Source organism: Lepisma saccharinum, chromosome 11 (genome assembly GCF_977018435.1).
Source record: "Lepisma saccharinum chromosome 11, izLepSacc3.1, whole genome shotgun sequence".
In the NCBI taxonomy this organism is placed as follows: domain Eukaryota; kingdom Metazoa; phylum Arthropoda; class Insecta; order Zygentoma; family Lepismatidae; genus Lepisma; species Lepisma saccharinum.
This window is the reverse complement of record NC_139239.1, coordinates 65,206,106-65,226,181: the sequence shown is the minus strand read 5'-3', so window position 1 is coordinate 65,226,181 and position 20,076 is coordinate 65,206,106. Positions and strand designations below refer to the sequence as shown.

General features: G+C 37.9%; 1 protein-coding gene across 3 annotated transcripts in view; it reads left to right on the top strand.

The window, feature by feature from the left end:
- LOC145995292 (uncharacterized) overlaps positions 1–19,568 on the top strand; it is a 35,000-nt gene extending 15,432 nt beyond the window's left edge. For 2 of the 3 annotated variants that reach the window (XM_083131887.1, XM_083131889.1), the window contains exons 2-3: positions 974–1,049; positions 16,073–19,568. In XM_083131887.1, coding sequence (XP_082988013.1) covers positions 974–1,049; positions 16,073–19,404 — 3,408 coding nt within the window. In that variant the 3' untranslated portion in view covers positions 19,405–19,568. Of the gene's footprint in view, positions 1–973; positions 1,054–16,072 lie in introns of all 3 variants that reach the window. The other variant, XM_083131888.1, reaches the window with a different exon arrangement.
- Positions 19,569–20,076: the final 508 nt, after the last annotated feature.

Below are 20,076 nucleotides of genomic sequence, written 5' to 3'. Positions count from 1 at the left end.
GAAAGTGCTTGTATATATGCAAATAAACTCCCCCCTTTAGTTCTTATTCAATACTTTATACCTATAATGAACCAAAAGTGATACTTTACGTAAGAAAGGCTCGGTTTGGTATTGGCCTACTTTAAAACCTTTATTTCATTCTTGCACAGTGGGATCCATGAGTATTACAGTGCAAATTGTCCATCACCATGTTCGTGCACTTTATTTGATCCAATAAGAGCTTCAAGAATTAAAAGAAAACTCAAAACAAGCTGTTGGTAACTTCTGCACCAGCATACATAAAAATCCATCGCTTTCAAAACACACAGGATGTAAGAGAAAAATTAATGAAAATAGCCATGGTAAATTTGCCGAGAATTACTAGTGGATCCAACTGTACGATTTACCTCCAAATGTGTAATGGTTTGATTATCCCATATCACCAGTGATTATATCTTTTTTACAGCATCAGTTAATATATCATAATTTTTGTAATATTTTATTTGTAATATTGCTAACTCGCTCCATATAGCTATAGTCTGTTTACTTCTTCTTCTTTATCATGACCCTGTCGACTTTGGACATCGTTTCTGCTATTGAATTTGTTTTAATGCTTTTCTTCTGAAGTTAGTAGATATAGTCTCTTTAGCAACAATCTCTTCGGTTGTTGCACGCAGCTTACACATTATCTGTTTCTTAGCAACTGTGATTTCCTTAGTCCAATTGCAATCGGGACGAATTAAGTATTTTCACAAACTTCGCACCGGAAGGTTTCAGTTGTGAAATAATTTTGTGTGTTACACATTCTCGATCATCATTAAATCTATGCTCAGAATTCTACAGGTATTGATTTAATAGGAAGCGTAGTAAACTCCAAACATGTTATGTTTGTATCTCATGAAGAATCGAACCCGGCCATTCACTTTTCATTTGTTACTTGATATTAACAACTATCTGTATTAAATAGTTAATATGTTTATCTTTTGTTTTTCAGATACTGCTATTGGAGCTGATTCTACTCATTGAACTAGCAGCTGTTTCAGGCGAAAATCTAGCTTATGGAGAAAATGGTAAGTAGCATTTGGTTATGTTACTTTACAACATGTTTAGTGAGTGAGAGTGAGAACTCAACATAGATTTCGACATGTTTTTACCTTGTAAAATTGCGTGACTATATTGGAACTGTTGATGCTATGTTAAGAGAAATAGTATACATTAAGCAGACGACTGGAATGTAGTGCTGCTTACACATTCTCAGTATGATTGAAGTCCCCCCCCCCTTTTGCTATTTTCACCAATACGGAAAGAAGTCTCTACACCGTTTCAAGGTTATTCATTCCGTCATTATCACATCCTTAGCATGCAATTATCACTAACGTTCAGAGAACATTAAATCCTTGCAGACGAAAACGCAGCTATTGAACTGCTCTCTGTAATTCACTTATAAAGATCCAACGAATGTTAATTTCCTTGAGTTCTTGTTTCAAGTCCACTATTTGCACAGAAAGGCAAATCGGGACAGTTTAAAGTGGGACCCGAACTACTATGTGCCTTATATCGGGTATCGAACCCAGTATCCATTGTTTACAAGGCGACGACGTTAGCACGGCCACTGTGCCATCTTTGAGGCCCCTAGTCAATTTGTTGTACAAGAAAATGACGAATACACGTGTTGCACAATGCAATGAAAACTAGTGGAAATTGTTTTTAAATAATCAGTATGGACCAACGAACGCTGGTGAAATATATTTTGCTGCGGAAATGGACGATTAAGAATTCCTAATAAAATCTTTATTAAGTAATACATTCTATATCAGTGTCAAAGGTCAGGCTATGGCTGCTCTTCAACTTAATCCTTAAGACGTGTAGAACCATACCAAAATACACTGTGATAGATCCAAGTATTAAATTACACATATAATTAAATATTTCAATAACTAGCACTACAAAAATAGCTAAAATATTACTCAATGACTCAAATAAAAAAAGTTATTCGTTTCTAGTCCAAAACTGCCCATGTATTTGGTTTTGATTTCAACGCAAGCATGCTGAATCTAGTCATATGTACAGTTAGCGGAAATAAAAATTGGACTCCTATAACCTGAAACATTTGCTTCCTTGCAAGGCGTTATGTGTGTTGCCTAACTCTACGGCGGTGGAAGTAGTTGCAATTGAACATTTTCTATTGAAATCCACTTATCGCCGTAGGGTTAGGCAACCCACATAACGCCTTGCAGAGAAGCGAGTGTTTCAGAATCTAGGTGTCCCATTTTTATTGCCGGTGACGGTACTGTACCGAGGCTCTGTCCCTGCTCATCTAGAGGTATTTTTGTTACTGCCTTTTTAAAGATTGATTTGGTGTTTTAAGTCCAATTTGTGCATAGTAAGGCTAATCGGGACAGGACCCACAATTTAAAGTGGGATCCGAACCACTATGTGCCTCAACCGGGTATTGAACCCGGGACCCCTAGATTACAAGGCGACGACACTACCACTACGCCATCGGGGAGGCTAAAGCTGCTGTATGTAGACACGAGACAGCATATGGTGGTAGTGTGTTCCAATAATATGCTGATGCAGCTTTGAAAGACGACAGGCGTGTAGATTATGAAAAGTTGTCCAGATGAAGTTTTGTAGAATTTCGAATCTTGAACTTGTATATTTCATGTAAGGCGACGACGCACCCACTACGCGATCGGGGAGGCATCCCATACTAGTCAGAAACAACAGAGCATCGGTGCACACAAAACTGCCGTTCCACTTTACAACTCCATCTTTGTTTTCGGAGATCCTTCAGTTCAAGAACGACATTTCGTCGTTCATCTCTACACAAGTGACACTTTTGCACTGAGCCTTGAGTGTTTGTAGGCCGAAGTCTCAGAGTACGTACTTCCATTCTGTAAAAAAAGAAAGAAATTACTTGTCGCAAACAAGACGCCTTATTTTTGATAATCTTTTGATCGAAATTCCGGAAGGACGTTCCTGAGAATCTGTCTTTTTACTTTTTCCCGTAATTGGACGCCTAGAGTCAATGTTATCCTGCACAAGACATGTTAACGGAGACGCGTGCTATGCTTCTTACCACCTCTTACTGCGGACCGTTTTAATTCTATATATAAACTTTTATTTTACATATGCACACACGCAAGAAAGGTTCAGCCTTGCAACATTGTATTTCGTTATTATTTTTAATAAAACAAACTTAGACTTACTTGGTAAGTTTAATGTACACTATGTTGGTTCATAATCATATAAAATACAATATTAAATGAATATTATTTTTATCTTGAGTCTGTCTAGTGTTTTCGTGTAAAATACCATAAAAATAAAATAGAGAATACACTCAGTTTTTTTATTTTAAAAAATGCAAGAATTAATACTGCATTGTTTTCAGTCATTACAATTAATATTTTTTCTTCACTCCTTTCTTTACTTACTGTGAATTATATGAGGAGTTAATTGATTCACGAACGGATTTGGTTTATTTTACTTCACTTTTCTGCTACTTCTGGCTAATCAAGAAGATGTGGATGAGTGATATTATAATGAAATTGATGAGGGGGTCACTCACAATGAACATCCATGCTCAGGTCGAGATTCGAACCCGGGATCTCTAGTGCCGTGATAGCCACCCCGCCACAGAGGTCAGCATATGTGGACTCAAATCAATAATTAAAACAACACAGTATTGTATTTTAAACATGGTTTCATATATGTAACACAGAGCTAGTAATTAATATTAATATATTAATATTTACATAAAACTTTAGTGTTGAAAGTACAACACTGGAAAGTACCACGTGAACTAGAAACTTGGGAATACATTGTGATATTAATGCCGTATACAGTCGAAGACAAAGTTGTGTTAAGATTTATTGTAAGTACCACTTTGTGTAAGCGTCCAGGGTGGCTGTAAAGGTTTGGTTTAGTATACTTTTCGATCTGAATTTTGTTCTCCTAAACGCGACCCTGGAGCTCCTCTACGACCATGTCAGATCTTGTGCTAAAAGATACAGATAAAAACATCCATGATTTGCTTATCAACCCCTCGATTTACATAATACTTCGTATGATACACTCCCTCCCCCAAAGGAATGTTTTGGATGTTATGAAAATTAGGATTCCACAGTCAATCTCCTTCTGTGTGTCAATTTTCGAATGTAAATAACAGCCTATTGTCAGCCAAAAAAGTCTTGTACTAAGAAAAGCTTCTTTCTACTTCGACTGATCAAAAGGAAGTAAATTCTATTCACTTCAGAAAGAGATAAGTGTAAATGAAAGTTCTTTATACCTTGAAAAAGGCGAAAATATGATGAATATTTCCGTAAAAATTGTAAAAATATGTTCACTCACGTAAAAATGGCGAAATATGAATACAAATATCCTAATGAAGCACTTTAATTGAGTTAGTTTTCATAACATGAAGTGCTATATATTTCAGTGACATATCACCCCTACCCCTCTAAAAATACCAAGTCATGAAAATCATGGCCATGATAAACTCTACACTAAGGTACATGGAGACGGGGTTGCCAGTTTCTGTGAATGAAAAAGCGGAACATTTGTCTCAGTCAGACAGAAAAAGGATATTATTCTAGTACGTCACCATATTATAAGAAAGGAATATCAGATATTTCTTACGAATTATAATTTCATTCATACCATATCGAAGGAAAGAAAATTACCAATAATAAAATTATTAAGCTGAGAACTTCATGAATAATAGTATTTTAAAGTGTTTTATACTTTACACGATGTTTAAACTTGAAAATTAAAATAGGTGAAAACTAATTATTGTGACTTATCACTTATGATATTCTTTATCTGACTAAAGAATGTCTCTGAATTTCTACCTTCAGTTTTCTGCTAATCAAGGGGTCCCGGGTTCGATACCCGGTGGAGGAACATAGTGTTTCGGATCCCACTTTAAACTGTAGGTCCAGTCCCGATTAGCCTTTCTGTGCATGAAGTGGACTTAAAACAACAATTCAATCAATTCAGTTTTCTGTATCACTCCTAGTCCTGGTATTTATCTGACTGAAAAGACCCGGGAGGTAGGTCTTGTTTCTGGTTGATACTCAATGGAAAATATATCTCATTTAAAAGGGGGAGAAACAGGAACAAATAGGCGTCCCGGAAGCATTTTTCGGGACAGTGAATTAATTTGTAGAAAACCGGAACTATCCATTAAAAAACAGAACGTCTTGCAACCCTCGATTTGAGTTATAATGTGAATCTCAACAATCAGCACATCATATAAGTGATATTTGTCCTATACATAAATGTGACAGCACTTACGCGAGGAACTCTTCAGTCTCTTTACCTTGTACGCAAGGTGAATTCCGATTCATAAAATCTCTGGCTCGTAATTGCACAATCCAGAGTACCCTTATCGAAAATCTAACCTTTATATCTTTATCTTGGGTTGTCTTGAGATATGACTAGGTTACAAACGATCTTCGTCTTTAAATTAACGAAGCCAAAAGTGATTTGGGGATCGTCCTTCTGCGATATTGTTCACGCTCTTCCTTTTATGTGCAGGTAATGAACTACAGCCGTGTACGGATATCTTCTGCTGATGTGGAAAATTCAAGAACAGACAACGTTTAGTACTGTTCATCTCGATGTATTGCGGGAGTCAAGGTCGTTACGGAGTTGTTGCAACTCGATTCCCACGGATCAAGAGAGGAGTTGCTACGGATGGCAGGATACGTTTTTCTTTTGTTTTACCTTCAACTAAAGTGATTTTCTTTTCCTTGTACAACGTGTGGTCGAAATTCATTTGATCTGATTTAATTTAATACTGATTCATAATATGGGTCATAATATCAATCATCGCTCCTCATTTTTATGAATGCAGGCCGACCATAAGTAGGTGCGCGGGCCCTGTAACCAAAAATGTTGTTCAGGTGAATTCAAGAGAGAATGCTTTCTCTACGCGGGAGCTTACGTACTTACGTATCAAGTTTTGATAGGTACTAAGTACACGCACCAAACCGATATTTTTTGGGACTATAAGGCGCACTATTAATTTTGAGATGAAAATTTAGGATGTGTGTTATACCGGTATTCACTTTATGCTCAACTACCGGCAACTTATCAGTACAAGGAATATCAATTACACTTATTTTTCACTTACTTTAAATTCGACACTGTGCGAGAATCTCTTCTCTAAAGGCGGAATTGTATAGAGCGTTAAAATCTTGATTACCGAACGTTACTTAAAACTGTTGACACCCGCACATATTTACGGTACATCTGCTACTGAACTGAACATACGGTAAGAAACGGTAAAACACAAAGGTCGCTTATGAGTCATTCCATCCCAAATCAACACAGATATGTGCAATTTCCAACCTGACCATCTCCGATTTTCATGAAATTTGGGGCCCGACCCTGTGGCCGAGTGGTTAGCACATCGCGCGGCGACGCCAAGGGTCCTGGGTTCGAATCCCGGTCCGGCTTGGTTGTTTGTGAATGTCCATTCATCAATTTCATCATTTCATCACTCATCCCCATCTTCGCAAATTAGTCAAGAGGCACAAAACGCGAAGTAAAATAAACTTAATCAATCAATCAATCAATCATGAAATTTGGGGAGTTGAAACTATGCATGGAACTTAGTAACTATGAAAATTTTTAGTTTCGTTTGTCTTGTAATTGTTAAAGTATTCAAGGTCAAAGTTCGTATAAATTACCCTTTTGAGCCCGCTTAGCTATACTAAATGTACTGTAACTCCGCCACTATTTCACCTAGGAAGCTCAAATAAAGCTTATTGTACAGGGAATTCAACAAGCTTTCCAGTGATATATAACAAGATTACCTTTGGATAAAAATATAATTTTGTCACGTGACCTTTACCTTTGACCTTGAATATATCAAAACATGTCATCACCAAAAATCGTGAAAAAAAATATATTTGGTTCCTCATGCCATACTATAAAACATATCAAAAATCATTCTGGGACTGCAATGTGATCAGAAGATACAAAATAATATGTGTAATTATGTGACTGATAAAAGCCCCATTACATGAACTATGACGAGTCAAAAGTCCCTTAACACCCTCTACAAAATGTAAAGGAGTTATCCTGGTCATGAAAGAAATAGGTTAGGTACAGGGAGATCCTTAGCTGTGTGTGTCCTCTTAGGAGGACTTTTCCCTTCAGAAACATTTGAAGAGAATGGTGCATGCATTAAAAGTCCCTGATATTGACCATCTGAGAGAAGGCATAGTTGCTGCTTGCGATGATGTTGCACCTTCTACATTGCCAAATGTTCTATGTGAGTGTGAGAGACGTCAACGAGTGTGCTCACAGGAATATTGACAACACTATAATGTGCATATATCGTAAGTGAAAGATATGCGTATAACGTTTTGCTGCCTAAAAATAAGTTGGAAAAACCTTCGCTGCTTCATTTCTCGTGAAATTCTAGCCTGATTTCATATATCACATCACCCCCTTTCCTTTGAATTTTTTGCGTTGAATTCAAAATGGCAGTCAACAATATGCCAGACCTGCGCTTGACGTACACAGCTAGAGATCTTCCTGTGTCTAACCTATTTCTTTCATGACCAGGATAACTCCTTTACATTTTGTAGAGGGTGTTAAGAGACTTTTGACTCGTCATAGTTCATGTAATGGGGCTTTTATCAGTCACATAATTACACATATTATTTTGTATCTTCTGATCACATTGCAGTCCCAGAATGATTTTTGATATGTTTTATAGTATGGCATGAGGAACCAAATATATTTTTTTTCACGATTTTTGGTGATGACATGTTTTGATATATTCAAGGTCAAAGGTAAAGGTCACGTGACAAAATTATATTTTTATCCAAAGGTAATCTTGTTAATTATCACTGGAAATTCCCTGTACAATAAGCTTTCTTTGAGCTTCCTAGATGAAATAGTGGCGGAGTTACAGCACATTTAGTATAGCTAAGCGGGCTCAAAAAGGGCAATTTATGCGAACTTTGACCTTGAATAATTTAACAATTACAAGACAAACGAAACTAAAAATTTTCATAGTTACTAAGTTCCATGCATAGTTTCAACTCCCCAAATTTCATGAAAATCGAAGATGGTCAGGTTGGTGGATGTGTTGATTTCGCATGGAATGACTCTTATGCAGTATAGCCCATATGGTCTCCTTGGCTACAACATTCTTAAAGAACATTGCCGCTTTTAGCCTCACACTGGGATGGAAACAAGATGTGGTTAGCTTTCACTTCGCCATTTTCAAGTTTAAAAGTCTATTTTACGGATCAATATTTCCACTTAAAATGATAATTTATTTGTCATCATTACGTTCAATAAATATCTGTATTTGCTTTGAGTTGCTGTTTTAAGTCCACTTTATGCACAGTAAGGCTAATCGGGACTGGACTTACAGTTTAAAGTGGGATCCAAATATCTGTATTTGAACTGTCTTTGGTTTCAAGTTTAAGTTTGATAGAAATTATTAGAGCACACTATATCAGACAGCAGGCGTACTTTGATGGCCATTATTTTAATCCGCCATATTTTGTCTACGCAGGAATTGGGGATTTTCGGGGAGGTATTGCGGCAGATCTAAATTGCCTTTAATTGACCAGTGGTGACGGTTTCCGGTCTGTCACTGCTGCTCTCTGTTGTTACAGTTCGCAAGACTAATTATGCAAATGAACGTCTATCTATCTATCTATATCTATTTATAAATAGATATATAATGCAGAGAAATGATATATATATATATATATATATTCTTTCCAATTTTACTGTCTCCTACGCCATTTATATATATATATATATATATATATATATATATATATATATATATATATAAATGGCGTAGGAGACAGTAAAATTGGAAAGAATTCTTTCAACCTACATGTGACAATGAAGCTATAGCCTCGAAATATTACTTTTCTTCCATGAGGATAAGTGTTTACTGTCTCCTACGCCATTTTTGTTATCCGCCCTTCTGGCAATCTTTCTCATTCTATCCCTTGTGTATATATATAGTATATATACACATAGTATTTCTCTTCATTTTACGTCCTTCTGAATGTTAATCGTGAAAGAAGATGACTCTTCAGAAACTGGCGTACGCAGAATTTTTTGGTAGGGGCTGGAATTATAAAGGTGGATAGTACATAACTGCTTTCTAGGGGGACGGTATACAAGATATTTCGTATATTTAGAATTTTCTACTCTCAATAATGGCAATTGGTGGTAATTTTAATGGATTTTTGCATTTGCCACTCTGTTTCTTCCGGAATTCTTCACTGCTTTTATTTGAAAATGTTGATTTTCTCAAAATTTCTGAGGGTAATGTAGCCCCAACAGCCCCCGCACTCCTTCCTCAGTATCCTCAGCCGCACGTTAACGAATTTTAAACTCGGCGAACGCAACATGTCCCTCTGACCTTGATTATTGGTGTGAAAACAGGAGTTCTTCCGCATGGAAGAAAGCAAAATATTCTGGCGTGAGAATCTGATTTCATTGTGTCACCGATTTCACTCACAGAACGAACATGGCACAAGATCTTGCTTTGTGTGAAAATAAGATTCGTCCGTATTGCTACTCAGCACACGTGCTTCTCAAATGAAGTAGATTGATTGATTTGCTTTATTCTACTTCGCTTTTTGTGCCACTTTTGGCTAATTTGCGAAGATGGGGATGAGTGATGATATGATGAAATTGATGAATGAACACTCACAATCATCCATGTCCAGGCCGGGATTCGAACCCGGTACCCCTGACGCAAAGGCGGCGCCAGAAAATTTTGACCGGGTGGGCAGGATCCATCTATTGATAAATTATTTCACTCTCCCTCTACCCCCTTCTCCCCCAACTTCGTTTGTATTGCTTTTCCCAATTCTTTTTGCTGGTGTACATTTTCTTATTTATCCTTTGCTTGTGTTCCTCCCTTCTCTATCTCTTTCTCACGTACACATGCGCATGCGTATAATATTTTCATGAATTCTTCTAATCAAATTTCTCATCTGAATTCTCGCTAATCACTCCACACTAGAAAAAGGCAGCGAAGGGACTCGATGCAGTCACTTATTGAAAAAGCACTTGGCAGGTCTTGGTCCAGGCCCGTAGCCAGGATTTTATTTCCTACGATAAATCCTTAATCAGAAGCCGCCATTTAAAAACGAAGAAGTTGGCAGGTTAGAAGCCCTAAAGATGAATTAGTCACTATATTACAACTTATTACAGAAGATGTTTAATGCTGCTAAGGGAGTAAAATTAATTTCCACTATACTATTTAAATGAGATATTTCTAGGATTTCAGGAGGGGGCTTCATCCCCCTTATCCCCCCTCTGACAATGAGCCTGTCTCGACTCCTCAAAGAACTGCTGCCGCTCAGGATATTTTCCTCTCTATTATTTCTTCTGTCTATCCTGCGTCAGTCTTGCTTGACATAATCTCCCTACTTCTTTCTCCTTTACGTGCCCTTAGATTCGGAAAGCAAGTTATACTAAATTAGACTTTTACAGTTGCGCAAGTTTCAACACCCTCTTTTATTTGCCACCACTATTAAGGTCCATTACAAAACGAAATATCTTGTTTCTTCTTTCGATACAAGACACATGCTATGTGTACATTATATATGCATTTGAGGATGGCGACAGAAGGTATGTAAGCACCAACAACAGTGAAGATTTGTTTTCTCCATAATTCAAATGAATGAGCTTGAATATCTAGTTATAATATTGGTAGTTTTTAACTGGAAAGAGTGTTGGTTCCTGAATGATCTTTTTACTTAGTTCACAGGAGTTTTCCAAATTGTTAAGTGCGTATGAATCTTTGCATGTAATTAATGCCTAAATGTGAAAGTTTTAACACAAACATGGAAAGCACTTTTTTTCATTCTAAATTAAACATTCCCAGCATAAAAACGATAATTTTCACACATAACAAGATATCACTGAAAAATGGTAAAAATAAAGGAATTTGCTCAAAATGAATATTGAAAAATCGATGCCATTACAGAAGCGACCACTTCCTGAAGTAAATCTTCATGTGGCCAATGTGCTCGATAGGGTTCAATAGAAATATGCTTAGCGCTTGGGAAAACAGATACTTTTACATACTGTATTGTGGAAATTAATTTAGACCACAAAATCCATCACATTTTATCATGATAGTTACGTAGCAATTCTTCTCTTGTTCAAAACGATTTGAAACTATTGGAAAAAGTTTCATTTATTTACAATTATCACATCACCATAGGCGTCGACTTTAGGGGGAAAACACTTTCTGCCCTCCAAATTCCTCAAGAAGTAGGCTATCTACATTTTATATAAAAAAATTGTTCTCAATTTTGCCCTCAAATGTTTATATGAAGTTGCCACCCTCTGATTATTATCGTACTATCGAAGTAAAACACCACTACCAAAACCGCTAGGATAGGGAAGCCTCGAAGTTCTTTTTCATACCATATGTAAGTAACGTGTTTTTATTTACGCGTTTGGTTGTTTGAAGATATTTGTTCCATTCTGTATGATTTTGTACTCTTCACCTCGGAAAACTCGCACTTTGGCTGTATCCAGATATTGCTCTACTTCTGGCCATGGGCCTAGATCATATTTCAAGTTTTAAATAAGAGATAAATTTGACAGGTATTATTCATGAACATATTTTCTAACGATTTTAATTTTCTTACTCATTAATGTAAATCCAAAAACAATGAATGAGTGGAACTTCTTAGAGAATAATTTGACTCTTTCTAAAAGGAACAATATTCATAAGAAAAATGTGCAAGGAGTCAACACAATAAATTACTTTTTCTTATTGAAGCATTCATTTTGTTTGGGTGGGCAATCGGCTGGGCAGAGGAATTTTTGGGTGGGCGTTCATCCTTGCCCACCCGTCGCGCCGCTGACGTCATAGGGCGATGTGCTAATCACTCCGCGACGGGGGGAGACTGAAATGAAGAAGAGAATGACTGCATGATGATAGATTTGTCCACTTTGGAATTCCACGAAATTTCATACCTTTTACTGGGACGAAAATGTGTTTCAATCTAGCAGACATTGTCGGAAAAGCTGGGAGTCGTGGGGATGGGGTGTCGAAACGGTCAGCCAAACCTTATTTCAAATCAGAAAATAAACTTTTTTCAGATAATCACTATTCTAAGAGAATGACCAAATTAAACATTAATATACTCCTGAGCTTCGAGTGTATACTGCTCGTTTTGCCTGTTCGAGCGTTAGGGACTCTTTGACCCCCCCAGTCATTAAATGTCCTCATGGTCCAGTACGATATATATGTGATGGTTGTTAGGTTAAACAGCCAGGTTCCTTCTTCCTTATGTAAAAAAAGTAAAGCTGCCCATGCAGATTGAAAGTGGAGGGATGATGTGGAAATTGGGCGCCACACATTTACAATCTCCGTTCTTTTGTGGAAGTGATATGATCAACATCATGCTCCGGCCGCCTTTTCCCCACCGAGTAGCCGCCCCATGTGAAATAGGCAAATAAAACGAGGGAGGTCAGTTTCCAGTCTCGTTTTGTCCGATATTTCGTACCTTATGGAGAGCATTCAACGCCCACCGTTTCCTTACCGTAAGAAATATACGTACGTTTCCGTGTCCTAAAATTTCCACAACACGGTACAGAAACACTATATCTTCCCTGAGGAAAAGTGGATGGAGCCTGATTCCGAAAAAGGAAAGGGTTTATTTCACAATTATAGGAAACGTATTTGTTTACTGGTGCTAGAGCGACAAATTAATGCAATGCCAATAAAACGCTAGAAAATTCAGAAGTTGGTAACTAATCTAAAGGAAGAAAGAGATATTTTACAAGCAATTAAAGAAACAATCAAGTATGTGATTTTAGTATACAGCTGACTAATATAGATAAACATAGAACTAACTAATTAACAATAAGCAAACATTTTAATATGTGAGCCAGTGAATCTATTTATCAATAATATGTCTCTTCCCCCTTAACAATAGAAAAAAAAATCAAATACCCTACAAAACAAGACGTATAGATTTATAGTTTTGTACAGTTGCTCACTGATATTTAATTGTGTTAGACAAGTTTATATTCATTCGTTGAAAAATGATGAAAATTTAGCTTTTGAATGTTCACTAAGGGAAATACAGTTATAATTGTATAGCATAAGATCAATAAAATTAAAATCTCTCCTTAAACATACTACTACTTCTATTAGCCAACTTACATGTTTTTAATAAAACCTGGTATGTACACCCAACAGCAAAAGTAATAGTAGACGAATGGTCTATTACAATTTTCATTCAGTCTGTTTTCCACAATGTGACGATAATGAAATACGTAAAACGTCAATAAGTAGAGGGCAACATATGATTCAAATAAACATAATTCCATTCCTTGAAAGAACACAGAATGTAGAATTTTACAAAATAATGAAAATGACGATGGATAATTTACCTACTATTATCTTTGCCGTTGGCTGTACCTACGTATGTGAAATTGACCATTTGAAATGCATAGAACTAGAAATACGCTATGCAGGTTTTTTTTGCATCAATTAGTACAATTAATTGTGTAATTTTTTTTTAGTTCTTCCATTTAGTCGAGTTTTATCAATTTAATTGACGTACTTTAGTGCATCCAACGGGATAGAAGCAGGAAAAAGCATTCCTTAATGTGTGTCATTTCTCTGCTTCATTTCATCTGGTGTAAATTTATTTTGATATACCTAATTGCATCACCAACATCTCATCCACTTTAATGTGCTACTGGATAAGAAAAATATGTATTTTTTGTATGAATTGACACATTTTTGTGTGAGTATTTGTCCTTTATGTTGCTTGTAGAATAGTTTTTTGTGTAGTAAAATAAGAAATCAGGCTTTTAATATAATATTGAATGAAATAGCTTTATTTCTTATACGTATATTCTTCAGCCCTGTGTCCAGTTTCAGTTTCTCGCACCAGAAATCAAAATTGTTCCTTGCCCCCCTTTCCTTTTCCGGGCGACAATATTAATCTTTTATTTCTACCTTTTTAAAGATAAGACCGGTGTGGATGAATGATGGTTAGATGCAGTGCTCGAAGTGGAAATTTCTTGCTGTGGTGATGCTTGTATGGATCAATATAGAGACAATGCAGTAGGTGTAGTAGATGCCTATGCAAATTCTCCTAGCTGGGGGTGATGCTTTAAGAAAACTTTATTAACTGGGGACTAGTAACCCCCACGTTCCACATTTCGAAGACGGATTAAATGAAATAGATGAAAAACAAACAAAAATCGCACCAGTCATCATAACCTATACTTGAATTATGGTCTAATTTGTCGATTGCAGATAGGTTAATTTTGATTGGTAATTGATAACTTTTCGTTTTTGAAGACGTCTTCCTAATTAAGCAAGCTGATGGAAAGGGGAAACTTCAACTAGAGTTCATTGTAAGACTATATGTATAACTTATACCGGGTGGTCCATTTATAATGATAGTATGGCATATCGCATGCAGAATGCATCCAATCAAAAAATTGCACACAATAAAAGTTTGATACTATGGAGTGGGTAAGTCAATGCCGCAAAAATTTCGTCGCCGCCACCCACCCCTTAGGGGGGTGAGGGGTAAATATGAAATTTCAAATGGAACACCCCCATTCGTTTTACATATTTGGATTCCGTGTTGAAAAAGAAGTATTTTTTGTTCGAAAAATTTTGTAAAAAAATTGCATACTTCAAACATTTATAAGCATTTGGTGGTTTCAGATTCATTTTGTTCCCTTTGTGTAATAACAGTTTTGGTTTCCAATGAGAACATTGCATAAACGAATTTTATTTAAAAAAATGTCTGCAAAGAATTCGGCAAAAGAAAATTGTTTGCAATTTATGTTCTTGTGTAACAATAAATAATATTAATTTGTTCCAACTCTTTGGTTTCAAGGAACAATTTCATATGAACAACAAAATTAAGTATTTTACTACAAATTAGTTATCATTTGAGGTACACAAATAAATGTTTAAAGGAGCAAATGATCAAAATGATGACCGTTCTCTTCAATGTATTTCAAAACACGGTGTCTGAAGCTCCACACTGTTCGTCCCAAAATGTCAGGAGTGATAGAGGCACAAGCATCAATAATTCGTTGCCTCATGTTTTCTGGCGTTGTTGGAACAATAGTTTGAAGACAGGGTTTTATAGACACTTAAATAAAAGTTCTAGCAAGAAGTTCCAACAACGCCAGAAAACATGAGGCAACGAATTATCGATGCTTGTGCCTCTATCACTCCTGACATTTTGGGACGAACAGTGTGGAGCTTCAGACACCGTGTTTTGAAATACATTGAAGAGAACGGTCATCATTTTGATCATTTGCTCCTTTAAACATTTATTTGTGTACCTCAAATGATAACTAATTTGTAGTAAAATACTTAATTTTGTTGTTCATATGAAATTGTTCCTTGAAACCAAAGAGTTGGAACAAATTAATATTATTTATTGTTACACAAGAACATAAATTGCAAACAATTTTCTTTTGCCGAATTCTTTGCAGACATTTTTTTAAATAAAATTCGTTTATGCAATGTTCTCATTGGAAACCAAAACTGTTATTACACAAAGGGAACAAAATGAATCTGAAACTACCAAATGTTTATAAATGTTCGAAGTTTGCATTTTTTTTACAAAATTTTTCGAACAAAAAATTCTTCTTTTTCAACACGGAATCCAAATATGTAAAACGAATGGGGGTGTTCCATTTGAAATTTCACATTTACCCCCCACCCCCCTAAGTTGTGGGTGGCGGCGACGAAATTTTTGCGGCATTGACTTACCCCCTCAATAGTATCAAACTTTTATTCTGTGCAATTTTTCGATTGGATGCATTCTGCATGCGATATTCCATGCTATCATTATAAATGGACCACCCGGTATATTAACCCGACGCTTCAGGGCTAGTTACTAGACCCCTTTCCTTTCCACTGGAATTTTTTTCAAATACCGCACTGAAAGAGACTAAAAATAATCTTCAGAAGTTACTATATTTTAGCTGTTTTTCAGATGATCTCAAATATAATATGTACGTATAACGCTAAAAGTGCTCAAATTCAGATTATACTTACAGATTATTTTTTAAATTTCAGGTAGGCCATTTCAACAAAAGACAGACGTGTACCTTTTCGTTCCACCTGAAGATATATTCTCATCGAGTTCAGAAATTGTCCGAGCTACAGGAGCAGGAAATTCTCAGTCCAACGAGGTATCCCCACAGTATCTTCCCCCGGTGACACCAAATGAACAGTCAAGGGGTATCCAGGGCAGAAATCCTTTTCCAAGAAGGAACAACTTCCAGCAAAGAAGAGGACAGGCTTTCGGCCAATTCCCTAGATCGAATTTCGCGAGTGACCGTCGACGGATGTATATTCCGCCAAGGCAATCGACGGGTGCTCAACCGGAGGATTATACAACGTATGTAGTGCGCGACCAAGTGCCACAGCATAATCTGAAACCGCCACGTATCTCCGATGCTTACTATTCGAACACTTACGACAACAACATCGGCTACAACAGTGCACGAAACACAAGGACTTCTTATAATGGAGCTCAGTCATTCAATGTTCCCAGAGATACATATACCGTCTCGCGTGGACAGGACTACAACTATCGCCAACCGACATTTCCCGGCAATCCGTCAAATTTTCAACAAAGCTACAACAATCAGCAGTTTAGCAACTTCCAGCACAGTGCTTCATCATTCCCGTCAGGTTTCGGGTACCCAGGACCCCCTTCTGCCCCAACAAGAGGCTTTGGTAACGGGGCACCAGCGGGTCAGCAAAGGGGAACCTACCTCCCTCCAGAGCAGCCACGTTACGATTACCAACCACAAAATCAACAGTTCCAGACGAACACATTCAGCAATCAGTTTAATGAATTTAGTAATACCTACAATGCACCTCACGACTCTCGAAATCCCTCCTCGGTTGCCTGCTCAACAGGATATCACAATGGCTTCAGCGGATACGATAACAATTTCCAACGGCCAAATTATCAAAACAACCCACCATTTAATCAGCAACCAGGACCCAGTTACTCTGCACCTGAAGCGAATCCTGGCGCTGTAAATTTCACTGGAGACCTTTCACCTGCACCTACTTATTTGCCTCCACAATCCTCCGTGGCTCCTACATACTTACCACCGAGTTCCTCGTCTCCTGGAACATATCTGCCACCACCCCCACCAACATACTTACCACCACAAAATCAGGGCAACAATCCCGGCAGACCTTCTATAAATGGCTCATCAGATGTGCAATTTCCTAATAATGGATATCCCGGAAATAGTGCTGGGAGTGGCCCCGAATTGAATAACGACATCGTATCATCGCTGAGAAACCTATTACCTCCACAAAGTAATTCTGTATTTGAAATAATACCCGCGATGGAACTCTCCTTGTCAAGTAGCAATGGCCATTCCCTGTATAACTTTTTGTCTTCAGCAGTTTCTCCATCTAGAAACTACCTGCCATCCTCAAATTTCAACCAAGGAAATTCTGGAGGTTATTACTACAACGGACCTACAGGAACGACAGGAAGACCAGAGTTCACAAGTGTCAACAGACCGGACAATGCATATCTTCCAGCTACAAACCCTCCCACCAATACCTATCTTCCACCATCAAAAGGATCTTCTCAGACTATATCTACGACCGGTAGTACCACTCCTACTACCCCATCAACATCTTCGAGTAGGCCTGGATCAACTAACAACGTAAACTCTGGTGTTGATGGCAGCACTGAGAATGGCGTGCAATCTGACGAGAACACAAGCTCAGAAAGTAATGAACCAACCACAACTCCTTCTGAAAACTTGTCGTCTTCAACTGCACAAACTGCTGCCAGCAATCCCACTAGCTCTCAGACAGAACCACAGAGTATATCAGCGCCCGAAAACGTGACACCATCTTTCCGAAGCAATGCTGGTGCTCAGTATCTACCTCCTCCTAAACCGTCATCAAACGAATATCTTCCACCTCCAGATATAAACTTTGATGGTCCGTACAATTACAACTCTCCTCAAGCAAAACCACCGCCGATTTCTTTCCCGTATGTATACACTTTACCTGCTGAGAAGCCTAGAGGTTTTTCTAGTAATAACGGCGGATACAATTATAATACAAATAACAATAATGTTAGACCACCATATCTCTACGATACTCCTCCACCATTCCGAAGTAATAATGATGTATCATATTCCTATCCTGTGCCAAACAATAGAAACCCGTACGGAAATCCCAATAAAGTCCCCACAACTGCAGGTTCTCCTTACTTCTACCAGACACCTGCTCCAAATAGCAATTACAATCCTCCATATACTTACAATATTCCTGACAAGAAGTTAACCTTACCAGGGGAAAACGTCAAACCTGCCAACAGACAAAACACGCCAAACCCTTCAGGCAGCCAGACTAACGCGTCAACCAATTCTGGTGGTTATCCAGGGAAAGATTCGCCCAATGCATATCTTCCACCTTCAAATGCCAACCGTCCTTCAAATGCTTACCTGCCGTCCAACGAAAGCCGTAAAAATAATACCAAAGATTCCCCCGAGTCGCCGGCATCTACCAGCAATTCAGGATATAACTATAATGGTCCTTATAACTACAATTCGCCCAATAAGGGAAACACCCCATCCAATGCGTACCTTCCCGCTGCAAACAACTCCTCCAGCAGTAGTTTAGCGCAAGATTCTACTCAGAACAAAATGTCGGTCAGTAACACAAGCACATCAAAGCCTCCACCTGACGGTGAACCTAAGGAGGGAGGTCCAGAGCCGGAGACTCGCATACAACCCCCTTCCGCAGAGCAAGAACCACCACCTTCCGACGACGACATGAAGGATGACAGTCCCCAGAACGAGCCAACAGAACCTAATCCTCCCGAGACGACCAAGAAACCAATGGACGAATCGGACGATTCCAAAGAATTACTCGACGCCCAGGCGGTTTCAAGAGACCCCGCACAACCTCCTCCCGAAAAACGTTCACCCCCGAAGATCGAATCCTTAGAGTCACTTTTAGAAGAAGATCTGGCGTCGGAGAATATCTCCGATCAAGGGACCTCCGCAGAGTATAATTTCTTTTACGATATCCGTTCTTCAGCCAAGAAACGGCTGGAACGTCCAGTATCAACCCCTAGGAGCCATGTTAGGTCTCGAAATGCAATTCCTGCTGCTTTCACCACAACGTCTCCCTCTCCCCTTGAGGATCTGGATGCGGGACAGAGCAGCAAGATCGCTACCGAAGTTCGTTCAGAACCTCTGAAGAATTTGGTGACGGCTGCACCTCAGCCGGGAGATTTCTACGGTTCTTTTCTTGTAACATCCAACACTGTTTATATTAAGCGAAAACCCAACCGATCAGATTCAAGAAGAAGAAATATAAGTAGCAGTAGAAATAATATCACACGTACTAGTTAAGGGTAACCAAACATCCGACTAACATTGAATTTCATGCAGAGTACAGTGAACAGGTATGTACTTTACATTATTCGTGTAAATACCGATACCGATTGGTCTTAATGCTCTCGGGATTTACCAAATCTATAGACTGATTTTTTGTATTATATATTTGCTATTGTATTCTAAGATTTGTAAATAAAGTACATTATGTTTTCCACAAAGTTAATTTGTTTAAAGATGTTATTATGTAACCCCATCATGTAATTATCAGTACTGAAAACACCATCATGAATTCTCCATCTTTTCGCAAGCATCACGTTTGCATCGTGAGAGAGTAGAATTATTCGCATGTGAGGATGCTGGATTCATCATTGTTGCCTAGTTCCCACTGATGGATACAGAATCTTCAGTCCTGAATCTTTCTGACCCTGATGACGCAAACGTAAAGTTTGCGAAACATTAAGAATAATCATTTGTTTTGCAATGTCCATGTTTGATGTAACATATTAACACAGTTTGAGGTAACTTCCGCTGGAAAAGAGAAATGGCAACATAAATTAAACAGTCTATCTAGTAAAAGAACATTTCCCTCAGTTTTGTTGCTGTATTCTCACAGATTCATATAACCTGCAGCCAGTCGAACGACAGGCGATGTTGTTAGCCCTAAACCTCCAAATATATGAAGCCGGA